Source organism: Fundulus heteroclitus, unplaced genomic scaffold, assembly GCF_011125445.2.
Source record: "Fundulus heteroclitus isolate FHET01 unplaced genomic scaffold, MU-UCD_Fhet_4.1 scaffold_57, whole genome shotgun sequence".
In the NCBI taxonomy this organism is placed as follows: Eukaryota; Metazoa; Chordata; class Actinopteri; order Cyprinodontiformes; family Fundulidae; genus Fundulus; species Fundulus heteroclitus.
This window is the reverse complement of record NW_023397000.1, coordinates 143,493-171,390: the sequence shown is the minus strand read 5'-3', so window position 1 is coordinate 171,390 and position 27,898 is coordinate 143,493. Positions and strand designations below refer to the sequence as shown.

Here is a 27,898-nt window from a genome sequence, read left to right as displayed (position 1 = left end):
TTTGCCACAGAGAAATTGGACTTTTTCCACCCATTATTTATTACAACCAATAATCATGCAATGTTTCTTATTTATTAGCTCATTGGTCAAACACTTGACTCCATTTTAATTGAAAACATGTTGGAATCATTTCCTTGGAGCCAGAATATTTAATGTGATTTGTGTTACAGTTTGCTAGAACACTTTGAGCTACAGACATGTTACATGACCAAAAAGCTGTGAAATTGTACATATTAGAAGACTGTTGTTCAGTTCTGTAGCTGATTTATTTTCCCCAGCAACAGGCATTAAACGTGTAAGGCTTGATGTGTCCATCACCAACAAGAAGATGCAGGTAGAGTATAAGCTAGGAGGAATATTGGTGTTAGCAGTACTGACACATGATCTCACCAGCTGCACAAAAATGTATATGAGAAACAATCATGAGTAAATAAAGCAAAGGGATACACAACAACATGAAGGGCTGGGTGAGTTAACACTCTACATTTCTGCTCATCTCTGGCCCTCCTGAAGCTTCTCAGTGATGTATGGTTGTGTGCAGACGCATGTCACGATATAGCAATGCATGTCTGGAAGCCTTGTAAATGTGCAGAAGGGCAAACTGCTTTTAAAGGACCAGTCCCTCGTAAGCAGGTCCCTCAGACTCAGGAGACTCTCTCTGCAGACGCAGATGCTCCAGCGTGTTGTTGAAATGTTTGTTGATCTGCTCCGTTTCTTCACTTGCCTCCAGGTTAGGAAGATCTTCCCTGATCTTTTGGATCAACTGGTTTAATACCTGGAGAGTCACCTGGGTGGAGAGGGACATTATTAATGTTTCTTTGTTGCAACTTCACATGATTTCTCCGTAAGTTGCTTAGTAGAAATAAACATGCTGGAGTTTTCGAGAACTGCCACCTGAACACTACAAATTATCAACCGGAAAGGTTACGCCTCTCAACACCCCGCTGCAGTTCTTCAAGCTTCTCTGGACACATACTTGGAGGTAGTGGTCTAACCAATGCCTTGGCTAACCAGCTGAATAAAGGAGCATCAGCAATGATCAATCCAACAGTGGTCTTAAGTTGTATTGAGAGGGAAACACAGCAGACATGGTTTCTGATTTCAGTTCTGGTTGCAGTATTTAGCAGGTTGAAAAGACAAAACCCTCTCTTTCTCCCACTTGTTACCCTGTGGTAACACCAGAGAACCTCTCCACTAGACTGAAAGCAGTTCCTCACTGTGCACTCCTGCAGCCGGCGTGTTGGACACAGAAAACTCGGACTTTCCTTCACTGCTGCTTTTAAAAATTCCATTTGGCAGAGCCAATAAATCACTGGAGCCAATCTCCACACACAAGGGTGATGGCAGCAAGGTACTGGTCCTCAGACACAGTGGTGTGCAGGAAAACTTGTTTTTTTTTTTTTGTTGGAATGTTAAAGAACTTAAAGATATATTAGAAAGCTAGGATTAAGGTTCAGCTGTTCTCACTACCGTCTCTTTACCAGCTAAGTGGAACACATTTGGGATTTTAACTGTGGCTTTGTCCAGGAGAACACATTCTTCTGCTCATCCAGCTGTAATCAATCAATAACTAAAGACAGGTGGATGGCCTCTAGAAAGACCCTGCTGGGATAAACTATTATAAGTGTAGTCTCTATTAAAAACTGATAAGTCTGGCTTGTAAGGGAGAGCCTGATTCAGAAATGGAGAGAATATCTCCAAGCAAAGAGTAAAAAGCAGAGCAAATATGCTTGTTGTGTGCAGCTGACTGAGTTTAAAGTGTGCATGTGTTCTGGATTTCAGAAATGTCTTTAAAAGTGAGGACTTTAGAGGATACACACAGAAACAGTAGCAGTTGCTTCCAGTTCACTTCCACCATGAAGTGTTACCAGCCTGCTTACACTGGCAGTGGAACCTTTTCCCCAAAAAGCAAATCTAGGCTTTGGGCCTGTAGCAAAGGGCTGACCCACTGGCTGAACTTTTATTTAATACATTTACTTAATAATCAACTAGAAATACCATTTGGAGCTTGTTCTGGCCATCCTGGACATTGCAAGTCAACAATAAAACAGCAGCTTTAGATTTACTCACCATAAACAATGATGTCTAAGAACAGGTAGAACTGAGCGAGGTGTTTTATGTCCTTATGTTATTTCTTAATGCTGATGTCAAAAAGCACATTTCACAACACCAACTTGGGCTCCTGGAACTAATTGCTGAGGTTAGTGTTGTTAAAACCCAGTACTCCACCAACCTTTTATTTTAGCACTGACAGAACTCCAGGATGGTACCAGGGTGCCACATAGATGGGCTGGTCAGGACATTTAGGCTGGATGGAGCTGCAGCAATTCTTCTTTTGGACTGCAGAAGTTTGTGACTGAGCTCACACATCCTGTTCTATGGTCAGCCGATAAGTGCCCGCCTAAGTATCATATGAATTTTATCCAAGAATTTTCTGAGTTTCTTGCAGATTTTTATCCTGAATATTATAATTCTGTGGATTAAAAAGATTGTATATTGATGTCTAAGTCAAGTCTAAGTCTTTTGCCACACCGTCACTGGTCTGTGAGTTTTAGGTTTTTGCCATCTTTTAATTAACAGCCTGTACAAGGACCAACCCACCACCTCGGACATACTCTTCCCCTTGTTCTCTCTCATGTACTTCCCACTGTGAAACTTTTGAGACTGCTGTCTCAGATCATTTCAAGATCTTTGTGGTATTTACAACTTCCCCTGCAGCCAGACCACTGGCAGTGGGTTGCCGTTGTCACGTTCTCACTAGTGCTACTTCTGAACAGTTAGAAAATTGCACATCCATAAAAGTAGTACTACTCAACCGGTCTGAATATCCCAATATGTCCCGATGACTTTATTTCCTTTTTAAGACACTGAACTTTGTCGCTCCTGTTAAATCTAAAAAGTTCAGAAACCCAATAATGCAACACATGAACTCAGGCGCCAGCTTAAACAGACTATGTACAGTGTTGTAAAAAAAGTCTTTGCCCTCTTCCTGATTCCTGAGGCCTTTCTAAGAAATCATTTTATGACAATCATAGACATTGAAGAATGAAAGCAGAGCACAAAGCCAGAGAGTAAATTTAAACAAACTGCCATGTCCTCCTAGCAGAGAAAACAGAAAACTATTTATATAAAAAGGAAAAGTGGAGAAGGCAGCCTACCGCATCATTTTCCCTCTCATAAAAGCAGATGTATCTGTTGAGGATTTCAATGAAAAGCTGGACTTGCAATGATGAATCCATGCACTGGTTTGCAATCTTCAGGGCTTTCTTTAAACACTCCATCACCCGCTTGCCATCACGAATCTAAAGCAAACAAGTCATTATCAAGACAAAGACGTGGACAGAAACCAGAACACAGGCGTCTCAGACCAGGTGATATTTTTACCTGGTATGTCAGTTTAAACAGTTACTGGATGTTTGACAATTTCATGAAAAAAAAAAAAAAAACAGCTGACAGAGCGAGCCAACCGCTGAAGGGATGCAGAAAAATGAGATAACAGAGCCTTTGCTCAATGTGTGCTGCAGAGAGACATGCTCAGACACTGAGGCTATGCACAGCTGTGTGTTTCTGTGAAACAGTTCGTTTATTAGCTCTTTTGTTTGAATTTCATTGACTATTACTGCCACTATCAATATGAGTTAAACCAAAAATATTTTCTGTGCCTTTTGCAGGAATAAAATGAGACACGCACACACACCTCTTCACCATTCTTGTCGGTGCTGCGACCTGACCAGAAGAGATGGGCGCATATGCTGACGGCTCTGCACTGATCGGGCTTCTTTAAAAGTTTGGACGCAGCCAGTGCACACTGAGTCCTCAGAGGCTCGTGGTTTTCCTCACTGAAACATCTCATTCGCTCAAAGGTGCCAATGATGAGAGTAATGGCTGCCAGCTGGGCTTTGGAGTCACTAATCTCATCCTCATAGAGAGAAAAGGCCTGAAGAGACGGATACAAAAAGAGGAAGATTAGAAACCAACTAGAAGACACAAAAAGAGACGAGTCTGGCTGCAACAATTCACCACTGAACTGCATCCAAACTGGGTCATAAGACACCAAATAAAACAGGCTGATCAAAGTACCATATCATCAACTAGGTTATGCACTGAGACGGGAATTTGTTTTAACTGCACTAGGACAGTTTACAAAGAGCAGCTGGAGGCTTGTATTCTAACTGGACTCCATTTCACCCCTTGGTTTGCTTTGCATCGTCTTACGCAGCTCTGGTGTTAGCAGATTCTAATTGACTCAAACATTTACTGTACCTGTGACATGAACTCATATGCCACCGTTTCATGATTCTCAAAGCCAATTTCGCCGGCTGCCAGCGCCCCCTGCAGGAACAGTCGCAGAGGCAACTCGGAAAGCTCAGCCTTGATGAGTGCGCTGATGGTCTGGTGGGCAAAGGAAAAGATCTTCTGGCACTTCTTTTCCCACTTGTCATCCTAAAAGCATAAAAGGTCAGTATTCCAACACCAACACAGAGTGCAGCTGATGGGATGATGGAAAATAAGGGCCTGCTCACCACTGATGAGTTGGCTTTGTACCGAAAAGCCAGCTGGCAGGCAGCAAACACCAGAGGAGGCAGAGTGTAGCGGATCCTCTGGTTTCCTCCAGCACCAAAATGTTTCCGGGCGGTGTTAAGAATCTGAAAGCCAAAGTTAATGGTTAGAAAACTTAAATGCCACCATCACTGTTTGTGACCATCACACCTATTCTAAGACACTGAACCCTTTATAAAGCATAGTGCCATTTGTCCTTCATACCCAACTTTGAAAAACAGGCTTCACGACAGCAACACGCAGCTTAGAAACAAACGTTAAGAGAAGAACCTACAAGATACTGCTGATCTGGATCTTCAGAGTGGAACAGATGAATGAAACGACCAACAAGGCTCTGCTCCTCAGCAAAATCCTCTGGGTCAGGATCGTCAGCAGGCTGGTCTGGCTGGTCTTGTATCAGCGTCGACACCAAACTTAGGATCACGTCCACCTGAAAAGACAAAATCAGCTACCGACATTCAGGAACCAGCCTGCCATGACATGGTACCTTTTGGCCCTCATCAGTATCTTACTGGACTCTCCTGGACTCTATATATACGGTTCCATCGTTTTCCATTACAACTAGGTAGCTCATTAATGTGAGTGGGGTGGCTGTAACAAGGTAACATCACATTTAGTGCTAGAGGGCACAGAAGCATGTTGAACATGCTGCTCAGTTTGTGGCTTTTTGTCAGACTCAAAGTAAAAAGAAAGAAAAGGCTGTGGACAGCAAGACAAAATGCTGAAACGGCACAGGAGTGTGGAAAGCCATACGGTGGTATCAAAAATGCTGATGCTATTGCTATAGTGGTCTGTATACGCAACAACTAATATGTATGCTGTATTGTCCAAGAGGCGGCACAGGGGACAGCAGCAGCCAGGGGCTCTCAGCTCTTTGTCCTTGTGTTTTGCTTATATTATCACCACTCCCAGCTCTGATCCAGTAAAAAGTTAAAACCACAAGTTTACAAATCGGACTGACCGGACTTTATTCTGCCTGTACTGCAGAGTAAAACAGAGGCTGCCGTTTCCCACGCCTCTGAGGCCCAGACGCATGTGCAGAAGAAACTGACAGGCTTCTTCTGCCAGGGTGAACTCCACACCAGGATAAAGGGAATCAACACAGGCCAGCTCTGCCCAGTCTCCTTCTGGCCAAGGTTAGATCACGTGGCAACAGAAACGCTCAGAACCTTCTGCTCCTCTCATGTGAAATATCTGGTAGTGAAGCCCAGACCACTTAAACTAGCTAGAGCTCAGCTCTGTGGTTAATATTGCAGCATACATTCAGCCTAAAGCTAAACTCTAATGTTCCATCAGCAGCTAAATGAGCAGCAATCCACCTGGTAGCTGTGATCCAAGCCCTTTGTGTTGGATCACAGTGTTGATTTCAGTGCTTCCATTATCTTAAAAGCTAAGAATCCACTCAGCTACTGCTGCATGTTGTTAAAAATGGAGGGTACGATTCTTGTAAGGGATTCTTCTTAAGTGTTTTCAGCCCGATTCAGCTCACTTGAAACCCCAGCCAAGAAGGCACTAAAATGGGGGCTGGTACCATAGAATCTTTAATAATCAAAAACCCTAATCACCAAGCAGAGCTGGGTCAAGCTGCACTGATATGGTACTAGTGGATTCATCTCTGAATCATACTGGGTGAATTATTCTACACACATACTAAATATCTAATCATTTTTAAATATCTAAAACTGGATACATTTGTTTTGTGTATTTAGAGGTTGGTTCTGAAAAGTGACTTTCATGGCTTTGGTACGGACGCCAAACTAAAGGCAACAATAAAATGTAAGTACTTTGACAGCAAATTAGAAATGAAACATTTTTTTCCTTGTTATGTGTGAGACAAACTTGGCCCATAAAGCTGATTCTGATTTTAATCAGCTTTAAATTAGAACAGGGCAAAGTAAAACATTGTGAAAACTCAGAGATGGACTCACTGTTTTATGTGAGAATTAGTGGAGGGTCAATGACTGAAATGTCTCTTTCTCAGATGTAAAACAACAACAACAACAACACATCCACATTTAAAAAGTGCTTTTTGGGACTTGAGCACAAAGACAAAGCTGTATAAACTGAAACATTGGTTCCAACCTGTTCCTGTGAAACAATGATGGTGTTGGACTCCAGCGTGTTGCTCAGTACATAACAACTCATGCTCTTGCGGGATTCAAAGTCAAAGTATTCAAAGAGTGGTGGGAAGTGCTTGAGCTGCAACACCATCAGCACATTGTTGTAGGTATCCACTGGGATCTTCAAAAGACGGGTAAGCTCTTTGGACACAGCACTACTGGTCGCTATGCTACAGAGAGAAAAAAAGGTCCAGATCAACCGTTTGATGACTGGAACTGTACATACATCATACCCTAACCATTTACACTGAAGCTTTTCTGAATTGGCCAGACTTACTGTTCCAAATTGAGCTTGTTAAATATTTCTACGGTGCTTTCCAGAACCTTGTCCACATAGTCGACACGCTCAGGGTAGCACTTCATAGCCAAATTGATGAGAGAGACTTGTAAAGACACTATGTCCTCTGATGGCATGTCCTGGCGTGACTGAAAGACAGAACATTATGCTGCGTTATGCTATTGTATACACTTTCCTGTTTTGTGCTAGTCAATAGCAAGATTATATGTATATGTAAACTTACTTGAATAACAGTGGCCACTTGCTGCGAGAAAATGTCAAACAGTTTGATCTCAGCTGGAATGCCTGGACCATCTTCTCGATGAGCAAATAGAGCAAGTCTGAAAAGCAAAGGCATTCATCACATACATCCTGTAAAATCTACTGTCTGGTTCTGTAGCAAGCTTTTTAGCAGTCAGACTAAATGTCTAATGTTAAAATTATTCAGGAAACAAGACAGTTACTAAAAATGAAAGTTAGAATTTTACATAGAATTATTTTGCCCTCCAACAGAATACTCATCTGAGCGACTGAAACTCACTATGGTGCTTTGAAAAAGGAGGTTTGATTGGAGAGCAAATGGAAGGCACTGCTTTAGCCAAAGACGCAGGAAGCATAAGAAACTCCTCCTTGCTGCATCTCTTCAACTCAGTTCTAGTTCTGATGACACTCCTCACTGGTACATGAGCCTTTGATTGGTCGTTTGTTACCTGACTTAGTCCCATAGTTACACTGTGTGTGAGTATCTGCATTAGCATACTGTATGCTCAACTTGCCGTCTCATCATGCAGTACTCCCTGACATTTCTCTGGAGAATACTCAGGACATAACTTGTAATTATTACAATAAGGATAAGCATACATTTGCATTAAGTGTGTATATGTGTCCATTCCCATGGGGATTAGGGGAGTGTTAAAAACACAAAAAACATGCATGTCAAGGTATGCTTAGAAGTCTGCAGTTAGTGGCAAGCTATGTGTGGACAATCATAACAATTTCAGAAAATACCCTTTAAATACAAGCTAATTTGTTACTGTGGAAGACTGGAGAATGCATAAACTCCAACATGTTTGCTTCTATGAAGAAACAAACAGAACAACCTTCTGGCTTCCTTTGGCTTTCCCACTTCGAGGTTAATTAAACCGTACCTGTCAATTAGTGCAATGATGATGTTCTTGACATTGACGTGTTGATGTAACTCAGCACAGGAACGCAAAAAGGGATTCAGCGTCTGAAGATGAAACTCATCTGGGAACACCTGACAGAATAAGGACAGATGAGGAAGAGCAGACTGCTGAGTGACAGAGCTAACCAAATCAGTTGCTATGCAGCACCCATTCAGGGCCCGATGTCTTTGCCACGAGAAATAGAAAATAAATCCAACAGCTACTGATCACTGGAAGCCCAAATGTGGGACCAACCAATGGAAATCAGGAGCACAAACAATGGACTTTTCTGGCTGAGATCTATGACAGTAGTTTAATTCCCACATACACTCAATACACATTTGTGAAGGGTTTTCTGCTGTAGTCGACACTAATAAAAATGTAGACACTCTCATTTGTTCCAGCAAAAGGCTGCTGTCATTCATTTAGCAGTTCTACCAATTACAGCCACAGCACTAAAACATGCTTACAGCAGTAAAAGTCTGGCGTCTCAAATACCGCTTACATCTAAGTACACCCTTAGCATCCACTGCCAATCCAATCTGCTTAGGCATAGAACTTGAACTAACTAAATGTGTTTTCTGGTTGCAGACAGCCTCCTACAAATGAAAGCTTTAGCTTTATTTTTAGTCATAACTTGCAGACAACTAACATGTGAGATGTTTCTACTGACAGTAGAAGCAGCAACTCGGAAAGCATGCAAATAAAAACCAGGTATATCGTGAGCAATGAAAAAAACTGCACTGTGTACCTGAATAATGCACTCCATGAGGTATTCTTGAGCCAGTGAGTCTCTACAGTTCACCACCTGCTCCAGCACTCCGGGAAGGACAATCTGTGAACAGAAATAAAGCCAACAATCCTACTCCAATGCTCACTGGGCATTAAGGGTACATGAACACAGAAGTGCAAGCGCGAGGACTGTTGCGTGACGCAGCTCGAAGGTGGGTAGCTAACAGATAACATGTTAGCTTATGGGCATTTTCTCCCAGACAAGGACTTTACTGAACGTTTTATGTTGCTCTCTAACATTGAGCATTTCAAGCAAACAATCAATCACTGTCATTCAGTCCAAATAACAGGATTGGTTTTTACAGGTCTGCACCTCTCACAGAGATCACATTTTTAACCTCCTTTTTCTGAATAAACAATGTATTGGCTACACATATACACATATATGTGTGTGTGTGTGTGAGAGAGACACACACACACACACCAGGGTAACGATAACAGAGCGCTGCATAAATATGTTATTATTTATGCAATGTTTAATTGCAGCTCTGTGCGTGACCATAGTCAATAAATCACGGAGGCTGCAGCGGGGGGTGGGCGAGTCAAGCGTGTCAGTGCCGGTAAAGCACAATGCGTAGAAGATAAATTCATCTTAAAATGAAGCGTAGAAGAAGACTTTTTATAATAAACAGATTTTCATGTTAATACATTTTATTTATTTATTTATTAAATGTGCTGTTTTGATTTTAGTTTCCACAAAGGAAATGTTTATTTACACGTCTTTATGGTGTGGGGAAAAAAACACTGTCAAACCGCCATTACAGATTCCAGCTCACGCACCCCCTAGTGGCAGCTCGCGGTGCGCGAGCACAACCCGCAAGGTAAACGGAATGCAATTTCTGACCAGTTTCATCCAGAAATAGGTCCATTCTGTAAAACACATGGCTCAATAAATAATCAATAAACCACTTCAATAAACTGTGTACATACCCAGGTGGGAGCTCAGAAGTACAGCAAACATAAGGAAATTAAACAGCAGCAACTGCAGCTTTAGGTTCACTGTCCGTGTTTATGCGGGTGCAACTTCGGGAATTTGTGGTACAAACTCTCGCGCGAATACTCGAAGTCGCAGTCAGTAGGTGATTGGGGGGGCCTTTAAATGACAAATCTTTGACAGTCAGAAAAAGTAACACACCTGTTTGTACTTGTCCACATTGACACCCTCCAGCTGACTGAGGCGAACTAGATTGGTGCCAACCAGAATCCGAAGTTCCTGTCGTTCTTTTTCTCTCTTCTCTCTGTCTCTGCTGTGACCTTGATGCTGCATACGAACCCACAGTTTGTTCATTTCAGCAAAGTTCAGAAGGACGAAGTCAATGGAGTCATTAATATCTCCAGTCATCTCCTCTGACCCCCTGTGAAATAAAAACAAGCACCTCATCAACAATTCTGCTTTGAACCAAGCACAAATAGTAGTGAGAGCAGAAAACCTAAAATACTCAAGGAAAACTGACTTTAGTAGAAAGATTGTATAAGAGTCAAGTCATTAATTAAATTAAAGGAGTAACAACAATATTTCAATCAGATTTTCTGGTTAATTCTACCCCAATTAATAGCTAAAATCCTGAGTTTCATCTAGCTGATAACTCTGCACTGAGAGGAAATGTCTTTATAGTGGATGATTCTCAAACATTGCTTTAACAACTTTTACAGAACTGGTTCTTTTTTTCCTTTGGTATTGCAAACAACACAGGAATGGGCAGATACTTAATTTCTACCGCTCTCAAATTAAGAAAAGGTGCTTATTGATAGAAGGGCTGGCTGGTGTGATCCAAGGCAAGGCAAGGCAAATTTATTTGTATAGCACAATTCAGTACAGAAACAAGGCAAAGTGCTTTACCTGATTAAAATATAGGAAAATAAAACAGAAAAAAAGCAAGTTGGAATAAAATGTAGAAACAAAATAAAACATTAAAAACAGTTGGACTAAAAAAGTCGAACTGAATGATGTTTCAGTAGAACAGTTTAACTAGAACAGTCAAAGGCAATCCTAAACAAATGTGTTTTTAATCTTGATTTAAAAGAACTCAGGCTTTCCACAGTTTTACAGCTTTCTGGAAGTTTGTTCCAGATAAGTGGAGCATAGGAACTAAATGCTGCTTCTCCGTGTTTAGTTCCGTGTTCTAGGTATGCAGAGTAGGCTGGAGCCAGAAGACCTTAGGGTTCATGCACTGATAACAAATCTGTGATGTAATTAGGTGCTGAGCCATAGTATTTAAAATCCAAGGCTGTGTGCTGGGCACAACACTTGGAAATTGGAGACGAAGTGGCAATCTACATGTCATGAGCCACAGATCCACTGGCTTGTATTGGCCCAACTCACTTCAGAGTGTTTCAGGAGCAGGTTTTTTTTTCCAGGGCCAGCCCGAGTTTTTGCCGTTCTGCTGAAGAACAAGGTCAAACCTCGCTGGCTCGAGAGATGTTTTGAGGGAACGCCCCTCTTTTCAGTGATTGGGCGCGGGGCAAAGAGCAATGACCTTTTCTCCAAGGAAGTCCAAAAAAACTGAGGAGCAACAAAATTATTATTAAGGACCACTGTGAACAGAGTGGGTCAAACCATGAAGCATGCCTGAAGGTTAAAAAAAAAGAAAAAAAAGAAATGGGACACTTCAGCTTTCTACACCTTAACGAGCTGTATCAGATCCGTGGATTTATCGAGGCTGTCATTTCACACTGAAAGCTGTTAAGTTTTGTCTCAGAAATGTCCATCCATCCACCCCATGCGGTGACACTTTCTACACCGTGTGCAATGTTACAAACGTATTTGCATGCATGGCAATAAGGACACTTTCTAGGGGAGACAGATCATCCGCTATTACCATCTAACATAGAAAGTACTCCTGGGTCAATGTGAGCTTCTGTGCTTTCTGTGTCTCAGCTCTGTCTTCTCTAAGCCCCAGTGGGTTGAAGCAGATGACCATTCATACTGAGCCTGGTTCCGGTTCTGCTGGAGGTTCTCCTCCCTGTTAAAGGGGAGTTTTCCTCTCCACTGTCGCTTCATGCATGCTCAGTATGAGGGATTGCTGCAAAGCCATCAACAATGCAGACGACGGTCCACTGTGGCTCTACGCTCTTTCAGAAGGAGTGAATGCTGCTTGGAGAGACTTGATGCGACCTGCTGGGTTTCCTTGTAGAGGGAACTTTCTGACCAATCTAGAGGATTTGATGGAATCTGACTTTGGAAAGAACCTTGAGATGACGTAATGTGAATTGAAGCATTATAAATACAATTGAATTGAATTTGGTTATTCTCATTTTTTAAAATACTATGGTATAATTTTAAAGTGTTATCTATCACCTCTTTAAGTTGCAAATAGGTGCTGCTGATCAGAAATGTATATAATCAACTAAAAGCTGAGGAAAAAAAAAACTATTTCAAAACGTAAAAGATATCCTCATCAAGGACGAATGGTGCAACACTTCTTTTACAATTGGAATATTACAATTATTTGAGCGCATAGAAATGTGACTTACTCCAGTTGTTCTCCGTCATCTGGTAGAATGTTACGGGTACACTGCAGCAGGTAATTTCTGAGGAACAAACCCCTGAGTGGGTGCTGGACACCACGACACATCTCCACCAAATCTTTCAGAATGTCTTTGCGAGACTGAGGAAAGGAGCGAACGTAAACCACACCCACTGTGATAAGCAGATAGCTGAGGAGGAAAACAAGCAGGTAAGGTAAAAAACTTTGAATTCAACAAATAATTTCTCTAAAACCTCAGCTATCACCATAATAGTTATGGTGATAAAGTGTTCTTGAATTTTATTCTCTTTTTAACATTAAAACTAGTAAAGAACATTTTGTTTGCTTTTACAAAGTTTTTCCCAATAAAAATTTAACATTTGTGTATTCCAGGACACATCTCTTAAGAAAATCACATTTATCTGAATACCATTGCATGGTTTCAGTTAAAAGCAATACATTTTCACAAAAACATGGTTTACTTGCGTTCACCAGAATCAGAGAATCATAGTCAAATCTGCCTATGAGACTATGATCCAAATGGCTAATCAGATTACACTGATCCAAAGACACAATGAAAGCTCAGAGGAAGAGTATATTATGATCACCTTAATGTTAGCTTGGTTTAGATGTGACTTTTTTAGCATTACAAAGAGTTTATTAATCAATTGTAGATAAATGAAAAACAAATTGGCTATGGATTTCAAAACCAAACCAACATAAACGTATGTATGAGTTAAGTAACTGCTGCAGGTTTGGGTATGTAAAAATCAAGCCAAGCCAATAACAACCCTAATGACTCCTCGTTACAGGGAAGTGGACCAGTTTCGGTCCAATCTGCTGGCCTAATGGCTTTAACGACCGCCCATTACTAAGGGGTGGACCTGTTTCGATTGAATTTGCATGTTACCTAAGCCATTGCAAGGCCTTTGTGTGGCAATGGTATAAAGCTAGTAACTCCACATTACTCCAAACTTTTTGAATTGAGAAAGCTTCCAGGAGAGGAAGCGAATGTCTTCAACTACGGAAAACAAGTCCAGTTGCTTTGTTTTTTACTTTTTTTTGGAAAAATCAAGCACATGTATCAGTCTCTCACACAAGGTCAAAACTTGATATATAGACACCCATCTCATCATCAGTAAATACATTTAGAAAAATGTCCAGATACAACTAGTGACTACATATTGATTTGTGTCCAGATAACCCTACAAAGTATGTGTACAAGCATTATTACAGAACTCCATCATGTGGTTATGCCTTACATTATCTTTTTCCTTCTAGATGTTTTTTCCCCACACCCTCTGAAACAGTGGTCTCAACTAAGGCTGCAACAACGAATCGATAAAAATCAATAAAAATCGATTTTTAAAAGCATTGCCAACCAGTCTTATAATAGACTTGTTGTGCCGTGTGATTAATGGATCATGCAACATGTCGCAGAGCCATTACGTCATCTGCAGCGCTTTATTTTCACTGCCAGGCTGCCAGCTGCCTGAAACAGGTGGGGATGGGGTTGAGTGGTAGGGAGGTGGGGGTGGGGGGAACGGCAGAGCGAGTAGTACGGAGCGGGACAAGTCTTAGTCTTCTGATGTTTGAATGAAAATGACCCTATATTTCATGGGACCGAGGGAGGAGGAATGCACTCAGATTTCATATGCTACATTCCCATGTAAATATCTGTCTTCTGAGGTAGATGTGGGGAAAAAATTAAAAAAAAGAACTTGGCCCCACGTATCTGTTTACCTGATGACAAAATACTTGGTATTGCTAAATTTAAGTCTAAGATAGGGGGTCTCTGACAATGTTTGTGAATATGGGCATTGGTCACAAACCTATGGAAGAGGTGCATCTCTAGTTGTAAAGCAAAACTTCCTCTTCGGGATAGACAGGGTGATTTACCAGTTTCCAGTCAGTTGTCTAATGGGGTGTTTTGCATTTTTGTAAAGAGAACGTTTTTTTTTCTTCTCTTTTTTATCAAGTATTAACGAGCCTTCTGATCAATATGTTAGTCATGGAGTACCCAATCTGTCAGACAATGACCCCTGGGATTGGCACAAGCTTCCAACACTGCTGTGAGTAAAGATGATGTCCAAGCTTTTATCTACGTCCCATGCTGAGGGGTATCCTTCACAAAGAACAAAAGTCATTTTCTGTTATGTTACTATTACTATTTTACTTTAGTACATTCTAGATCTGGCAATAAAACAGAGTGATTTTAGCTGAGGCTTTGCTGTTCCACATTCTATTGAAGCTGGACGGCTCCTTCATGTTGGCCAAAAGGCAAAAACTAAACCAAAACCTGGAAATGCTGTCCCTTTTCTTCCCTCCTCTTTTAGACATTTTAAGTAAAGCAACTGGAATGGGAAAGTGAACCAATACATACATTTAAAAAGAAAATCTTGAAAAGAGCACCAGGTATCCAGCCACGTATATCAAATCCAGATACAATCAAAAATGAAAGGGTTGCTGAGTAACACTTGAAATTTACAACTTTTAAACTGGCCCAAAAGGCCTGCATAAATATTCCTGGAGAGCTAGAAGAAAAACACACATACTTTTTCAGAATAATACTCACAGCCTAGGTATGATGTTCCCAGCATACTGGACCAGCTCATAAAGATCTGCCACCTTGCGTCCCTTGGCAAACTCATCGGTCAAGTAAACCTCAAGATAGTGCAGTTCATCAGAGATGGCCATGTCTGAAACTCCAGTCAGGAACTAAAGCAACCAGTCTTTTTATATCAACTCCTTTTCATGCCAACATATTAATGTACATAGGTTTGGATTAGATGTCGACCCATACATTGGCCAGCTGATATTCTTGGGCCGAAATTTGGCACAGAGTGGCAGGTAATGTTGTACGACTCAGTGCCAACAACAAGCAGACCGAGAGATGAGAGAAGGGGAGAAATAATAGCTTACGGTATACTCTTGGTGCTACTTTAAAAGACTGCGAACACTTGGGTGGAGGGGGGCGTGGGGGGGGGGGGGCTGCAGGAGTGGGACTGCCATGCTACGACCATTTATAGTGCCGATGTAGGGCTGGGGGATATATTGTTTTAATCGATTAATTTGAATTTACAATTTTTTAAGATTACATTTTTGGTGCAGTCACACCAGCGTTGCTTAGTCCACTTAGTCGGACTCTGGTTCGTTTGCTCAGACAGTTTGGTTTGTTTGAGGAGGTGAACTCGGCTCTGCCTGAAAACCTAGGTCTCAGCTTGGTCGAACTGAACTCTGGAGTTGTTCAATACATATAGGAATGCCAAGCGGACCAGAGGCCGCTCCAAAAGTAGAAAATGGACTACAGAGCAGGGCATTCTGGGTAAATACAATTGTAATTGAGCAATAACACTAATTAAGTAACTCATATATTGTAAATACCTTGCTCAACATCTGTGTAAGCATGACATGAATTCATTGAAGCTGGATGCGCCTCTGCTCGTGTGCTGCTGCTTCATACGGAGCAATCTTACCCACCTTGTGTAAAATTTAACATCCTCCGTGGTCCTCTGCCTCATACTCCACTCGTGCTGAACCCACTGTTGAATTGTGCTTGTCTGGTACACTTGCCAAAAGGCTGCATTGTAGGCATACAGCTAAAACCTCTTCCTCTGTGTTTCTTGGTACAGCGCCACTACAGGCACTGCTCCAAGAAACACCAAGGCACAGGTTGAACAGGTGGGTCATAAGGTTTGGTTCAATTGACTAAATACAGCATGAAAGCAAACCTCACCAGCTGAAAATGAGGAAACTGGTCCCCAATCGAACTGAGTATACAGGACTATCAGATGTAGTGTTTCCCGCAGCACAATCTTGGCGAGGCGGCCGCCTCGTCAAACTCACGCTACCGCCTCGCCAACATTCCAAAGAACAAAAAAACAAGTTTTAATTCATTGCCAGGCCCAGACAATAACACAGCATTGATAACTGAATTATGACACCCTCTGGTTGGTTATATTACTAGGCCATGGCAGAGGAGTAATTTCCTTTGATCATCTGAGGAGACGTGTGTGTGTGTGTGTGTGTGTGTGTGTGTGTGTAGGGGGGGGGGAGGGCTGTCTTCATCGTCATCGGTGAACTATATGTGGAAAGTAGTTAAATAAAATGTAAATAGTTTTACATACAGAATGTAAATAAATGCAAATACAAGTGTTACAGTTCTTAAATAGTTTCGAATTCCGTTTTTGTGTCCAGGGTCCGAAATTAACACTCGCCAGTCGCCTAATGCGAGTAAATTTCCCGTTTGGCGAGTGAATTTCAGAGGGCTAGCTGCCACATGGCGAGTAAATGTTTGTACCAAATAAATTACAAAACCCATCTGGGCTGCGGATGACCCGTTCACAGCTCTGTCCATCCAGAGCTCAGTCTAAACTCCGCATTCTGCGGAGCAGGAGGCAAGGGGGGAGAGCGGCTCCCAGATGAATCCTTTATTCAGAACCAGTCATGGCAGCACGCTGGATCAGAAAACAGATCTGCTAACCAGATGCATTGTTAAATGCCAATTAGTACGTTTATAAGTTTCGTTCTTATTTATTCTGCATTTTTTTAACTATGTGCTCTGTGTTTCTGTGCTTCACCGCCCTTACTGAATCAAAAATTGAGAGGTCTGGTGAGGATTAATATTCTGGCTGGTAAAAACAATATGCCCGGCCGGTTGATATATACATCTACTGGCCAACTGATTCACCGGCTGGTGAATCAGGAAATTAATTTCAGACACTGATTGTGTCCCCCCGAAGCCCCCCCCCCCCCCTGTAGTCATTCGAGCAAAACTGGTTCCGGCCGACAACTCACCACCTCGCCTAAGCAAATTCTTGAGGGAAACACTAAGATGTGAAAACGGTTAAGTGTTTCACCCAGAGGGGAGAGTACTGTATGGATTAGTGGAGGACAGGAGACATGGCAAACAGTGGTTTCCCGGTGTCGGTTATTAAACAAACCTGAATCTCTGCTGGAGCAGATTCAGAGGTTGACATAGCGTAGGAGCAGGAAAGTGTGGTACCCAAAATTGCCTGATGAGCAGAGTAACAAACTTGTGGTAGAGGTGACAGAAAAAGAAGTTAGAAAAACCATAGTCCATCTCAAATCAGGTAAGGCCTACGGCCCAGATGGGTCAAGCTGAATGCATGAGGCATTCAGAAGAATATACAAACAGAACTTACAATTGTATTTACTTAATGTTTACCTCTGAACAACAAAATTAGAAAAGATGGGAATTATTGCCATTTCTCAACTTTGGATCCTGTGTTCAATCAAATAGAATGAATTCTTGCTGAGGTTTCTGTATCTTTATAATAAAGAAACAGTTTGGCCTAAATAATGACTCCTACAAGTGCGGCAATATATTGAGTAAATTAATGAAGAGATCAAACAAGAACACAGGGATAATAATCTATTGAAAATATTTATGGACGCATATGCTTCAAGTTCAAGATAGAAAAACTATTTTAAGACTGCATAGGATTACCGTAGTTTTGGGACTACAAGTCGCTCTGAACTAGAAGTCGCATTTATTTAGACATATAGTTCACACAATCCAAGACTAAAAACTGACATTTAAACTGGTAAGGCAACTTATTCAATTACAAAACCACATCCACAATTGACTGAATAACATGGAACATACACTATATCACCAAAAGTATTCGCTCACTGACTCACATATGAATTTAAGTGACATCCCATTCCTAATCCATGACGTCGATCAACCCTTTGCAGCTAGATCAGCTTCAACTCTTCAAGGAAGGCTGTCCATAAGATTTAAGAGTGTGTTGGTGGTGTGTGAATTTTTAACCATTCTTCCAGAAGCGCATTTGTGAGGTTACATACTGATGTTAGATGAGCAGGTCTGGCTCTCAGTCTCTGCTCTAATTCATCCCAAATGTGTGCCAAATACTTTTGGCAATAGAGTGTAGCTGGGACGCTGAATGGGGCAAATTAGCATAAGACAGTAACTCCAACCGGGAAGGTTCTGGTCAGTGCATTTCAGTATAACGGCCCGTTACGCTGAAAGTTGTCAAAATTACACTGAAATTAGACCATGAGCATAATTATGCTACGTGTTAAACTAACAGTACATGTTTTAGAGCAACATTTAGCTCACGTGCATTAGCAAAGTTTTAAACCACCTGGACAACAGTGCTCTAAGCTAGCGCTAGCTGCTATTACCTTCACGGTGAGCCTAATAACATGGTTCTCTCGCAGTCTGGGCCTTTTGAGCTGCACCAAGCAACATTCCATTGCGTGAATGCATACTGAAACAGCGAAACAGCATACAAACGTGTTCAGTCTTTGTTGTCTGTAAGTTAATGTTTTCATACATTTTTAAGTGGTACAAGAGCAGCATATAGTTTTCACAGGCCTAGAAAGCCCTCTTGTGGCTATAAATGTTTCTCCTTGGTTCATGTTGATCAGTATGAATTTAAAGGCATACTATGCAACATTTTTCAGTTAATTAATGTGTTCCATACCGTTTTGGATGATTAAATGAGTCATTTCAGGTCGAACAAAGGTTTTCTCAGCCGCCCTGGGGGTCTGTGGGGGAAATACCACACTTGCAATTGCAAGAGCTTACGGCCCGCACACAAAGAAGTCTTGCTTTACGGCGAGAACTCCGTGTTTTTGCCCTGCCATTCACTATATGCACGGGCGAAAGCAAAAACAAAGAACCGCGTGTTAACGTCAAATAAACATGCAAGCATATCGAGTTTTATTATTATTATTATTATTATTATTATTATTATTATTATTATTATTATTTATTTTATTTTTTTTATGTTGGCGAGACGCTACCGCGGCGGCGGCGGCCTCACCAAGATAGCGCTGCAGGAAGATTGATGTTCATACCTTCACTGTGTTAGTCATTGTTTGTACTGCCGTTTTTTCCACTTTTCGTTGCGTTTGCCTGTCTGCTAAGCTCAAAACAACCGCGCCTGGCTTGATGGAGAAACCAGAACAGCTGAGCATCTTTACGACAGTGCACTTTTACTTTCGCCCTCTGGGGGGAGCCTCGCTGGAAAATCAACCCCAGTTGCATAGTATACCTTTAAAATGTATATAGAAGTCGCACTTGACGAAGTCGCAGGATCAGGCAAACTATGAAAAAACATGCGACTTGTAGTCCGACATATACAACAGAAAGAAAGATCTATGGATGTAAAACAGATATAGGAGAGGGAAGGAGACTGGCACTGACTGAACATACATAGAAACACTTCACAATGGAAAACATCACACTTATCACAGTTTTGTTGGAAAACCATAATTAGATTTTTTTTTTTTTGACACCCAGCCCAAAAGAGACACTACACCAGTTTGTCTATTTGACGGAGACAGTGTGGTTGTCTCCCAGCAAATCATTTCCACATATTCTGTTTTTGTCCAAAACTGTTCCTTTCTGGCAGGTCTATAAAATTTAGCAAAACGTATTCCATCCACCTGTTCCTCTTGCATTTGTATCTTTATATGTAGAGGCTCTACCATCTAAAAATGTCTCCTTCAGTGAAAAACATTTTTATTTCATATTTTAAGTGCTGCTTGTAGGAAAGCCATAATGAGGAAACAGTTAAAAGTAGAGTGACCTATAGTGTTTGAGTGGTTTGATGTAATTTGACACTTAAGATGGAAAGACTCACTTTTGTACCAAAGGGTGCATTTTTGAAAAGATGGGATTGATGGATTTGCTATATTTATAGTGGTTTGGCCATCATTTGTTTAATGTAAGGATTTGTATCCATTTCTATTCTTTCTGTTTTCTCCTTTTAGTACCACCCCAGGGTTCCTGCAATACAAAAAAAAAATCTTAATAGTGTATTTCTCAAATGTATTCATTGTACGGTATAGGGAGAGCCAATCATCCTCCTCTGTAACGTTTGGGGAAGTATATATGTAATGCTGTGTAATTAGGTGGTAATGTACAGATGAAGGAATGAGATGTAGAATACATAAGTGAACAACCATGTAAACCATACAGAATTTTAAGAAAAAAGAGAATTGAAAAAACTAGAAAAGTCCCTAAGGAAAACAGCCCTTTTTTGCAGTACTGCTTCAACTACTGACTAAGGACTAGCCTAAGGCTGATTGATGACATTTGGATGTGACTATTTTAGTTTAAATTAATAAGTTGTGTCTAACAGATGGGGATCTCGTAACCTGACTGCCAGTAATTACATCACCTCAGACCTCTATCAATCTGGTCCTTTAATAAGGCGTTCCTTTTTTAAATAAAATTTTTGTTCCATGGCCCACGACATTAAGAATGAGAACAGCATTACACCAACAGAAAGTCATAACCACAAATATAAAGGATACATAACTCATAGTAGCTCTTTGGAGAGAGCATGGATGTCCTCAGTTCACCAAGCATGTTGGAGGCATGCTTCAAGGCATCCATCAGTTTATTCTTGTCCTGCAATACACATAAAGCCAAGCTTGGAACATAAAGGAAAACAAACATGATCCAGATAGATACAATCGTCATATGTTCTAGATTGTTAGTTAATTCTGAGGCAGCTTTCACAAAATAGAGAGTGCATAAAAGCTATATCATTCATTTCAGGGTTTCCCCCAGCGTATTATAAACCTGGCGGGCTGCCATGTTTTACTTGCCGCCCCGCCAAGCTAAGTGTTGTTTGTGTATTTTAAATGCCTCGAAGTTTCAGAGCGAAAGGTTCCCATGTGGGAGCAAACCTCCCAGTCTAAATGGCTAACGCGCTAGCTGTTATTAGCTGGACATAAAGTATGTCCAAGTTGCGCACCCCCCCCCCCCCCCCCCCCCGCTCCATGGTTGTGTAAGCACTTCCCAGAACCCACAGCGACACCCACTGCCAGTACTAACACATCTTCTGATGGAAACCCTGTAGTCAGTTAGCCTCCAGGTGGCCAGATACTTTAGAACATTACAGAAGAAAAAGTTTGTGTATTTGATGGAGACAGTGTGGTCGTCTCCCAGCAAATCATTTCCACATATTCTGTTTTTGTCCAAAACTGTTCCTTTCTGGCAGGTCTATAAAATTTAGCAAAACGTATTCCATCCACCTGTTCCTCTTGCATTTGTATCTTTATATGTAGAGGCTCTACCATCTAAAAATGTCTCCTTCAGTGAAAAACTTTTTTATTTAATATTTTAAGTGCTGCTTGTAGGAAAGCCATAATGAGGAAACAGTTAAAAGTAGAGCGAACTATAGTGTTTGAGTGGTTTGATGTAATTTGACACTTAAGATGGAAAGACTCACTTTTGTACCAAAGGGTGTATTTTTGAAAAGATGGGATTGATGGATTTGCTATATTTATAGTGGTTTGGCCATCATTTGTTTAATGTAAGGATTTGTATCCATTTCTATTCTTTCTGTTTTCTCCTTTTAGTACCACCCCAGGGTTCCTGCAATAGAAAAAAAAATTCTTAAGTGTTTTTCTCAAATGTATTCATTGTACGGTATAGGGAGAGCCAATCATTCTCATTTGTAACGTTTGCGGAAGTATATATGTAATGCTGTGTAATTAGGTGGTAATGTACAGATGAAGGAATGACAATGTAAAATACATAAGTGAACAACCATGTAAACCATATATAATTTTAAGAAAAGAGAATTGAAACTCCAGCTCATTTCCCTGCAAAAGGAACTGCAGGGAGGACAAAAACATTTCTTCAACCAGTCCCCTGGGACTTTTACCCAAAACACTTGAATCAACTAGTCTGTTGTAGAACCAAATTGTTCCCAATGGTTGGTCACTGCAACCAGTTACAAAAAGTTTATAAAAGAAAAAACAAGGTCACAAGGTTTAAGGTAATGTTTGACCCAAACCCAGTAACAAGAATTTTAACAGCAAAATCTGTGCCAAAGGAAAGATGTTGTGAGCTGGTTTTAGCCTGCTTCATAACCTGGATAATTTGGAAATATAAGAAAATCTTATTTTACTAGAAACCCTTTACTGTAAGCACAGGTATGTCTTTGGTTATTTTACAAGCTAGACAAGTTATTATGAAGGTCGTTAATTAAAGCTGATGAAGAGAAATTTGAACAGCCTTAAATCATTAATGTCATATCTTTACCTGAAAATAACCCAGAGGCTGTAAATATAGCCACAAAATATCAATTAGTGCAGTTCTATACTTGTTTTAATATTTTTGAAAAAGATAAAAACACAAAATATTGAACCTTATCTTTAAATGGGGGTTTCAAACACATCTATAGTTTGTGTAAACGACCATTTTAAATACACTTTTTCAAGAAAAGTCCCAGGTGGAGTCCCAGGACGCTGGAGAATTATTTGTTGATCTATATGGAATATGCAAGCAGCAAGAAGAAGAAAATGAAAAGCAGCCTACCAAGCAGCGCTTCATCTGGAATGACTGAACCTTGACGGCCTGAACAGCTTCATCCAGAAGCTTCTCCTGCTCATCCTGAGCTGACTGCTGCGTGGTTGGCTGAAAAAACAACAAAAACATAGAAAAAGCTTTTATTTCCATCTTCCTTTTTTGACTGGAAACAATGAACATAAATTAAAAACACCATAAAATGGCACGTATAAAATAACGCTATGTAAGATGAAATGGTTTTCAAAATTTTTTCCAGAAGGGTTCAGTAGAGTTTGATTTAGGAATTAAAAAAAAAGACATGTTGCAAATGGAAAACAGAATTATATATATACCAATCAACAGAAAGGTTAAAATCTGTTAGGGTTTTAGAATAATCAGCAATTACATTTAGAGCTAGCTAGCTAATCACTTATTTTAGCATTACTTTTCGAAAAAGTCAAAATTAAAAAATCCGCCGCGTTAACTTTTTATTTGTCCATTACACGGTTATATATGGAGTTTTGCGCGGAGTTTAGCCATGTAGCGCGAAAGTAGCTGGGAAACGAAAGGTGTGCCAATTCTCTTTTTGATGCAGAATCATCCAATAAACAAAGTGACATCAAGTTTTTGAGTGTGGGACCAGTAGTTTGGTGGTTACAGGCCGAAACGCATTGTCCTTTGTTATAGCGCCCCCTAGTTGTTGAGGGGTCTGAATTTCTGGGTTTGAGTAGCGGTGCACATTCTGTACTTGGATACCTGATTAAATAGGTTTGTTACAAGTCTGCATGGGCCGCACAACGTGTTTCAGCGGAGATTTGGAGGAAGAATAAATAATGAAAAACAGACAAAAAACAATAGGGTTCTCTGCACTGCGGGCTTGGAACCCTAATAATGGAAAAACAGACGAAAAACAATAGGGTTCTCTGCTCACAGAGCAAACGAACAGCATAACCGTTCGCCTGCGCTGCGGGCTTGGAACCCTAATTATAAGGCTGCATGGGCTCTTCCCTCATTAACCTGTCATCAATTAAGCAGTTAAAAGGTCTGGAGATGATTCCAGGTGTGGCGTTTATCAATTGGAGGACACAACATGCAGTCAAAGGAGCTCTCAGTGGAAGTGAAACAGACCATCCTGAAGCTGAAAAAAAGAAGAAACCCATCAGAGAGATAGCAGAAATGTTAGGAGTGGCCAAATCAACAGTTTGGTAAATTTGGAGAAAAAAAGAGTGCACTGGTGAGCTTGGGAACTCTAAAGGCCCGTTTACACGACACTTTTTTAACTGAGCCGAGACCAGTCCGAGCTCGGTAACCGAGATAACTCTTGTGTGTAAACGGTCAGCAGACTGAACTGAACCGGGCTAAACATAACCGGACCGCGCTAACTGCAGACCAGTTCCTGAGTAGGTCTCGACCTGTTTTTTTTTTTTTCTGGCCCGGTTATCTGATAAAGAGCGCATGAGCAGACCATGTCATCCCCTTACAGTCAGCTGACTGTCCGTGTTTTTTCCGCCGTGTCTGGCTGCACGTCCCGATTCACACTCCATTCAGACAAATTTCAGACATTCATAATAATACTAGCTTCCTTACCGTGACACACGATTTCCAGAGATGATTCTGCTTAGCAGTGTGATGAACCTCAGTGTCTGTCGTTGTTTCCTGCGTCTGTAAATCCTTATTAGACGTTTGTTTGTCTCATCCACTTGGGGATGACGTGGTCTGCTCATGCGCTCTTCGTTATCAGATAACCAGGACAGAAAGAACCAGGCCGAGACCACACCAGGAACTGGTCTGCATTTAGCGCGGTCCGGTTATGTCTAGCTCGGTTCAGTTCAGTCTGCTTACCGTTTACTCGGTTAAAAAAGGGTAGTGTAAACGGGGTATAAGATCAACCTGTACCAGAATGATGGGAAGAAGAAAGTTTGGAGGAGAAATGGAACAGCTCATGATCCAAAACCCTCCACATCTTCTGTAAAACATGGTGGATGCAGTATGATGGCACGGGCATGGATGGCTTCTAATGGCACTGGGTCACTTGTGTTAAAGGCATACTACGCAACATTTTTCAGTTAATTAATGTGTTCCATACTGGTTTGGATGATTAAATGAATCATTTCAGGTCGAACAAAGGTTTTCTCGGCCGCCCTGGGGGTCTGTGAGGGAAATACTGCACTTGCAATTGCAAGAGCTCACTGCCCGCACACACAGAAGTCTCGCTTTACTGCGAGAACTCCGTGTTTTTGCCCTGCCATTCACTATATGCACGCGCGAAAGCAACAACAAAGAACCGCGTGTTAACGTCAAATAAACATGCAAGCATATCGAGTTTTATTATTATTATTATTTTATTTTATATATTTTATTATTATTTTTTTTTATGTTGGCGAGACGCTACCGTGGCGGCGGCTGCCTCGCCAAGATAGCGTTGCGGGAAACCCTGGTGTTCATACTTTCACTGTGTTAGTCATTGTTTGTACTGCCGTTTTTTCCACTTTTCGTTGCGTTCGCCTGTCTGCTAAGCTCAAAACATCCGCGCCTGGCTTGATGGAGAAACCAGAACAGCTGAGCATCTTTACGACAGTGCACTTTTACTTTCACCCTCTGGGGGGAGCCTCGCTGGAAAGGTCGCTGGAAAGGTATACTATGCAACCCCGGTTGCATAGTATACCTTTAATTGATGATGGGACAAAAGACAGAAGCAGCTGGATGAATCCTGAAGTGTATAGGTATATATTTTCTGCTCAGATTCAGCCAAATGCAGCAAAGTTGATTGGATGGTGCTTCACAGTACAGATGGACAATGATCCAAAACATACTGCAAAAGCAACTCCCGAGTTTTTTAAAGCAAAGAAGAGGAATATTCTGCAACAGGCGAGTCAATCACCAGATCTCAACCCAATCAAGCTTGCATTTAATTTGCTCAAGATAAAACTTAAGGCAGAAATACCCACAAACAAGCACCAACTGAAGACGGCTGCAGTAAAGGCCTGGCAAAGCATCACTAAGGAGGAACCCAGTTTTTGATGATGTTAATGGGTTCCAGATTTCATTGCCTGCAAAGGATTCTCAACAAAATATTGAAAAGTAACATTTTACTTCAGGTTATGTTTATTTGTCCAATTACTTTTGAGCTCCTGAAATGAGGAGCGCTTGTATAAAAATCGCTACAATTGCTGCATGTTTAATCATATATTTTTGTTCAACCCCTTGAATTAAACCTTAAAGTCTGAACTTTGATTACATTGTAGTTTCATTTCAAATCCAATGTGGTGGCTTGCAGAGCCCAAATCATGAAGATTGAGCCACAGTACAAATATTTCTGGGCCTAACAAGCCCCCCTAAACGACTTCAGAGTTATTTTTCAAACTTGCAGTTTTGGTAAAAACATTGGTTGAATAAAGGGTTTGAGTTATGTCCATTGTTTCCACTCAAAGGGGTTGAGTTTGAAGTCAGTGTTTGTGGGTTCTTTATCTTGAAATAGGTTGCTAAGCAAAAGCATAAAATGGCCAGGGCTGCAATAAAATATATCTTTTCAGTTGGTTGATGATTACCGATATCAATCAATATGATTTCAATTTTGCTGATAAGCTTTTTCTCTACATCGTCCCGCCCTAGCCAGACGATAATTCAATAACATGTATCGACCAATAGAAACAAGGAGTCAATAAAAAGTTCAATAGAAGAAAAGACAACACAACGCAGACCCAGGAGAGCTCCATTTAATAGCTTCAAAGAGTTCAGAAAGCACTTTTTTTTAAGACTTTATACAAAGACTTAAGTTTTTGTATAAAGTTGGGTTGAGGGTTGAGTTTGACTTCAGTGTTCTTTATCTAAAATAGGTCATTAAGCAACAGCACAAAATGGCCAGGGCTGTACTTAAAGTCTATTAGGGCTGCAACTAACGATTATATTAATAATAATCGATGAATCGGACAAAAAAAGTTTTATTACCACTTCTTTTTTCCAAAATACAACATTTGAACTGAGACCAAATAAGCATACAAAAAATTTGCTACTTACGTGTTCTGTTACAATAATATTAAGTAATAAATATTTTTGCTTCAAATAAAGAAGTTTATGTTGACTAAACAGCAAGTCAATCATTATCCCTCGAGCCCTGACGTCAATAGTCCGTCGATTTAAACAAAAATACGCCGCACAGTGCTGAGGTATCATTAATGTGTTCAACTTGAATCAGCAGGTTAGGGTAGCAGGTCGACCGCTCCAAGATGGCGGCCCTAATTCCTGCGCCGCGACAGTCAATGCGGGGTCTACTCTTATATTATGTCTATGAACAGTAGTCTCGGCTCGACAGTACCACTCGTTTAACAAGTAGATTTGGAACATCGGCAGGCAGAAATATGCAGCCGTGTGAGCTGGCTTCATTCGTTTAGAGAAGAGTCTGGATGTGCGCACAGGCAGCAGCCTCCATGCTGAGGAAACAAGCCCACTGCACTGGGAGCGGGTTCAGAAGAAGCCCCAGCTGAGCTGCGGCGTCAGCTAACACATGCTAACGTTAGCTCCGACAGTCAGCCGCTTTCTGCCAGAAACAAACCGACCGATCAAACCAAGTCTAATAACACGCCAAGTGTGCGGCAGATGCTGAATAATCCAGCAATCATTGAGTATGGATGTTTTAATGGCGCTATCAGCGGCTGTTAGCTCAGCTGGCTGTTGCGTGTGCAGAGTTAGGCCAACAGATCTAATTAAGCTTTCGGAAGCAGAGATCCCCCTGAGGAGCATCGGCTCATTCGTTACTCATCGAGTAAATCACGCCAATGACCAAATGGCAATGACAAATGTAGCCCATTATTTTGGAATTTAGAAAGAACTTACCATGATTGCTGAATGTGTTTGAGAACAAGCCGAGACGCAGATGACCCGTCATGTGACTCACGGTGACGTCACAACGTCAGAGGAGGGGCGTTCTTCTTCTTCTTCATGATTTTATTGGCGGTTGGCAACAAACTTTAAGCAGCATTACCGCCACCTACTGGTATGGAGTGTGGTTCGAAATGGACTATCAACTTATATAAGTATTTGTATCTTCCTACTCCTACCTTTAATATATAATTTAACTAAATGAATTTCCTATTTATATATACCTACATACTCTCATCCATTTTTATATATATCTTTATAATCCACCCCCCTAGATCATGCACCCATTCACACACACACCCATTTTAATCACATTCTTTTAAATAATTTAGTTTTCT

The 27,898-nt window shown here is 41.0% G+C and overlaps 1 protein-coding gene across 1 annotated transcript; it reads right to left on the bottom strand.

The window, feature by feature from the left end:
- On the bottom strand, nucleotides 1-27,647 carry vps35 (VPS35 retromer complex component). Its single transcript, XM_036133062.1, has 17 exons — nucleotides 27,516-27,647; nucleotides 22,713-22,811; nucleotides 20,696-20,792; nucleotides 14,958-15,081; nucleotides 12,390-12,572; nucleotides 10,051-10,270; nucleotides 8,875-8,958; nucleotides 8,106-8,215; nucleotides 7,202-7,298; nucleotides 6,958-7,106; nucleotides 6,643-6,850; nucleotides 4,835-4,990; nucleotides 4,524-4,646; nucleotides 4,264-4,443; nucleotides 3,698-3,937; nucleotides 3,159-3,302; nucleotides 1-787 (listed from the first exon to the last, which is right to left on the bottom strand). Exons 1-17 carry the CDS (start codon nucleotides 27,516-27,518, stop codon nucleotides 608-610), a joined length of 2,397 nt encoding a protein of 798 aa, XP_035988955.1. The 5' UTR covers nucleotides 27,519-27,647; the 3' UTR covers nucleotides 1-607.
- Nucleotides 27,648-27,898: the final 251 nt, after the last annotated feature.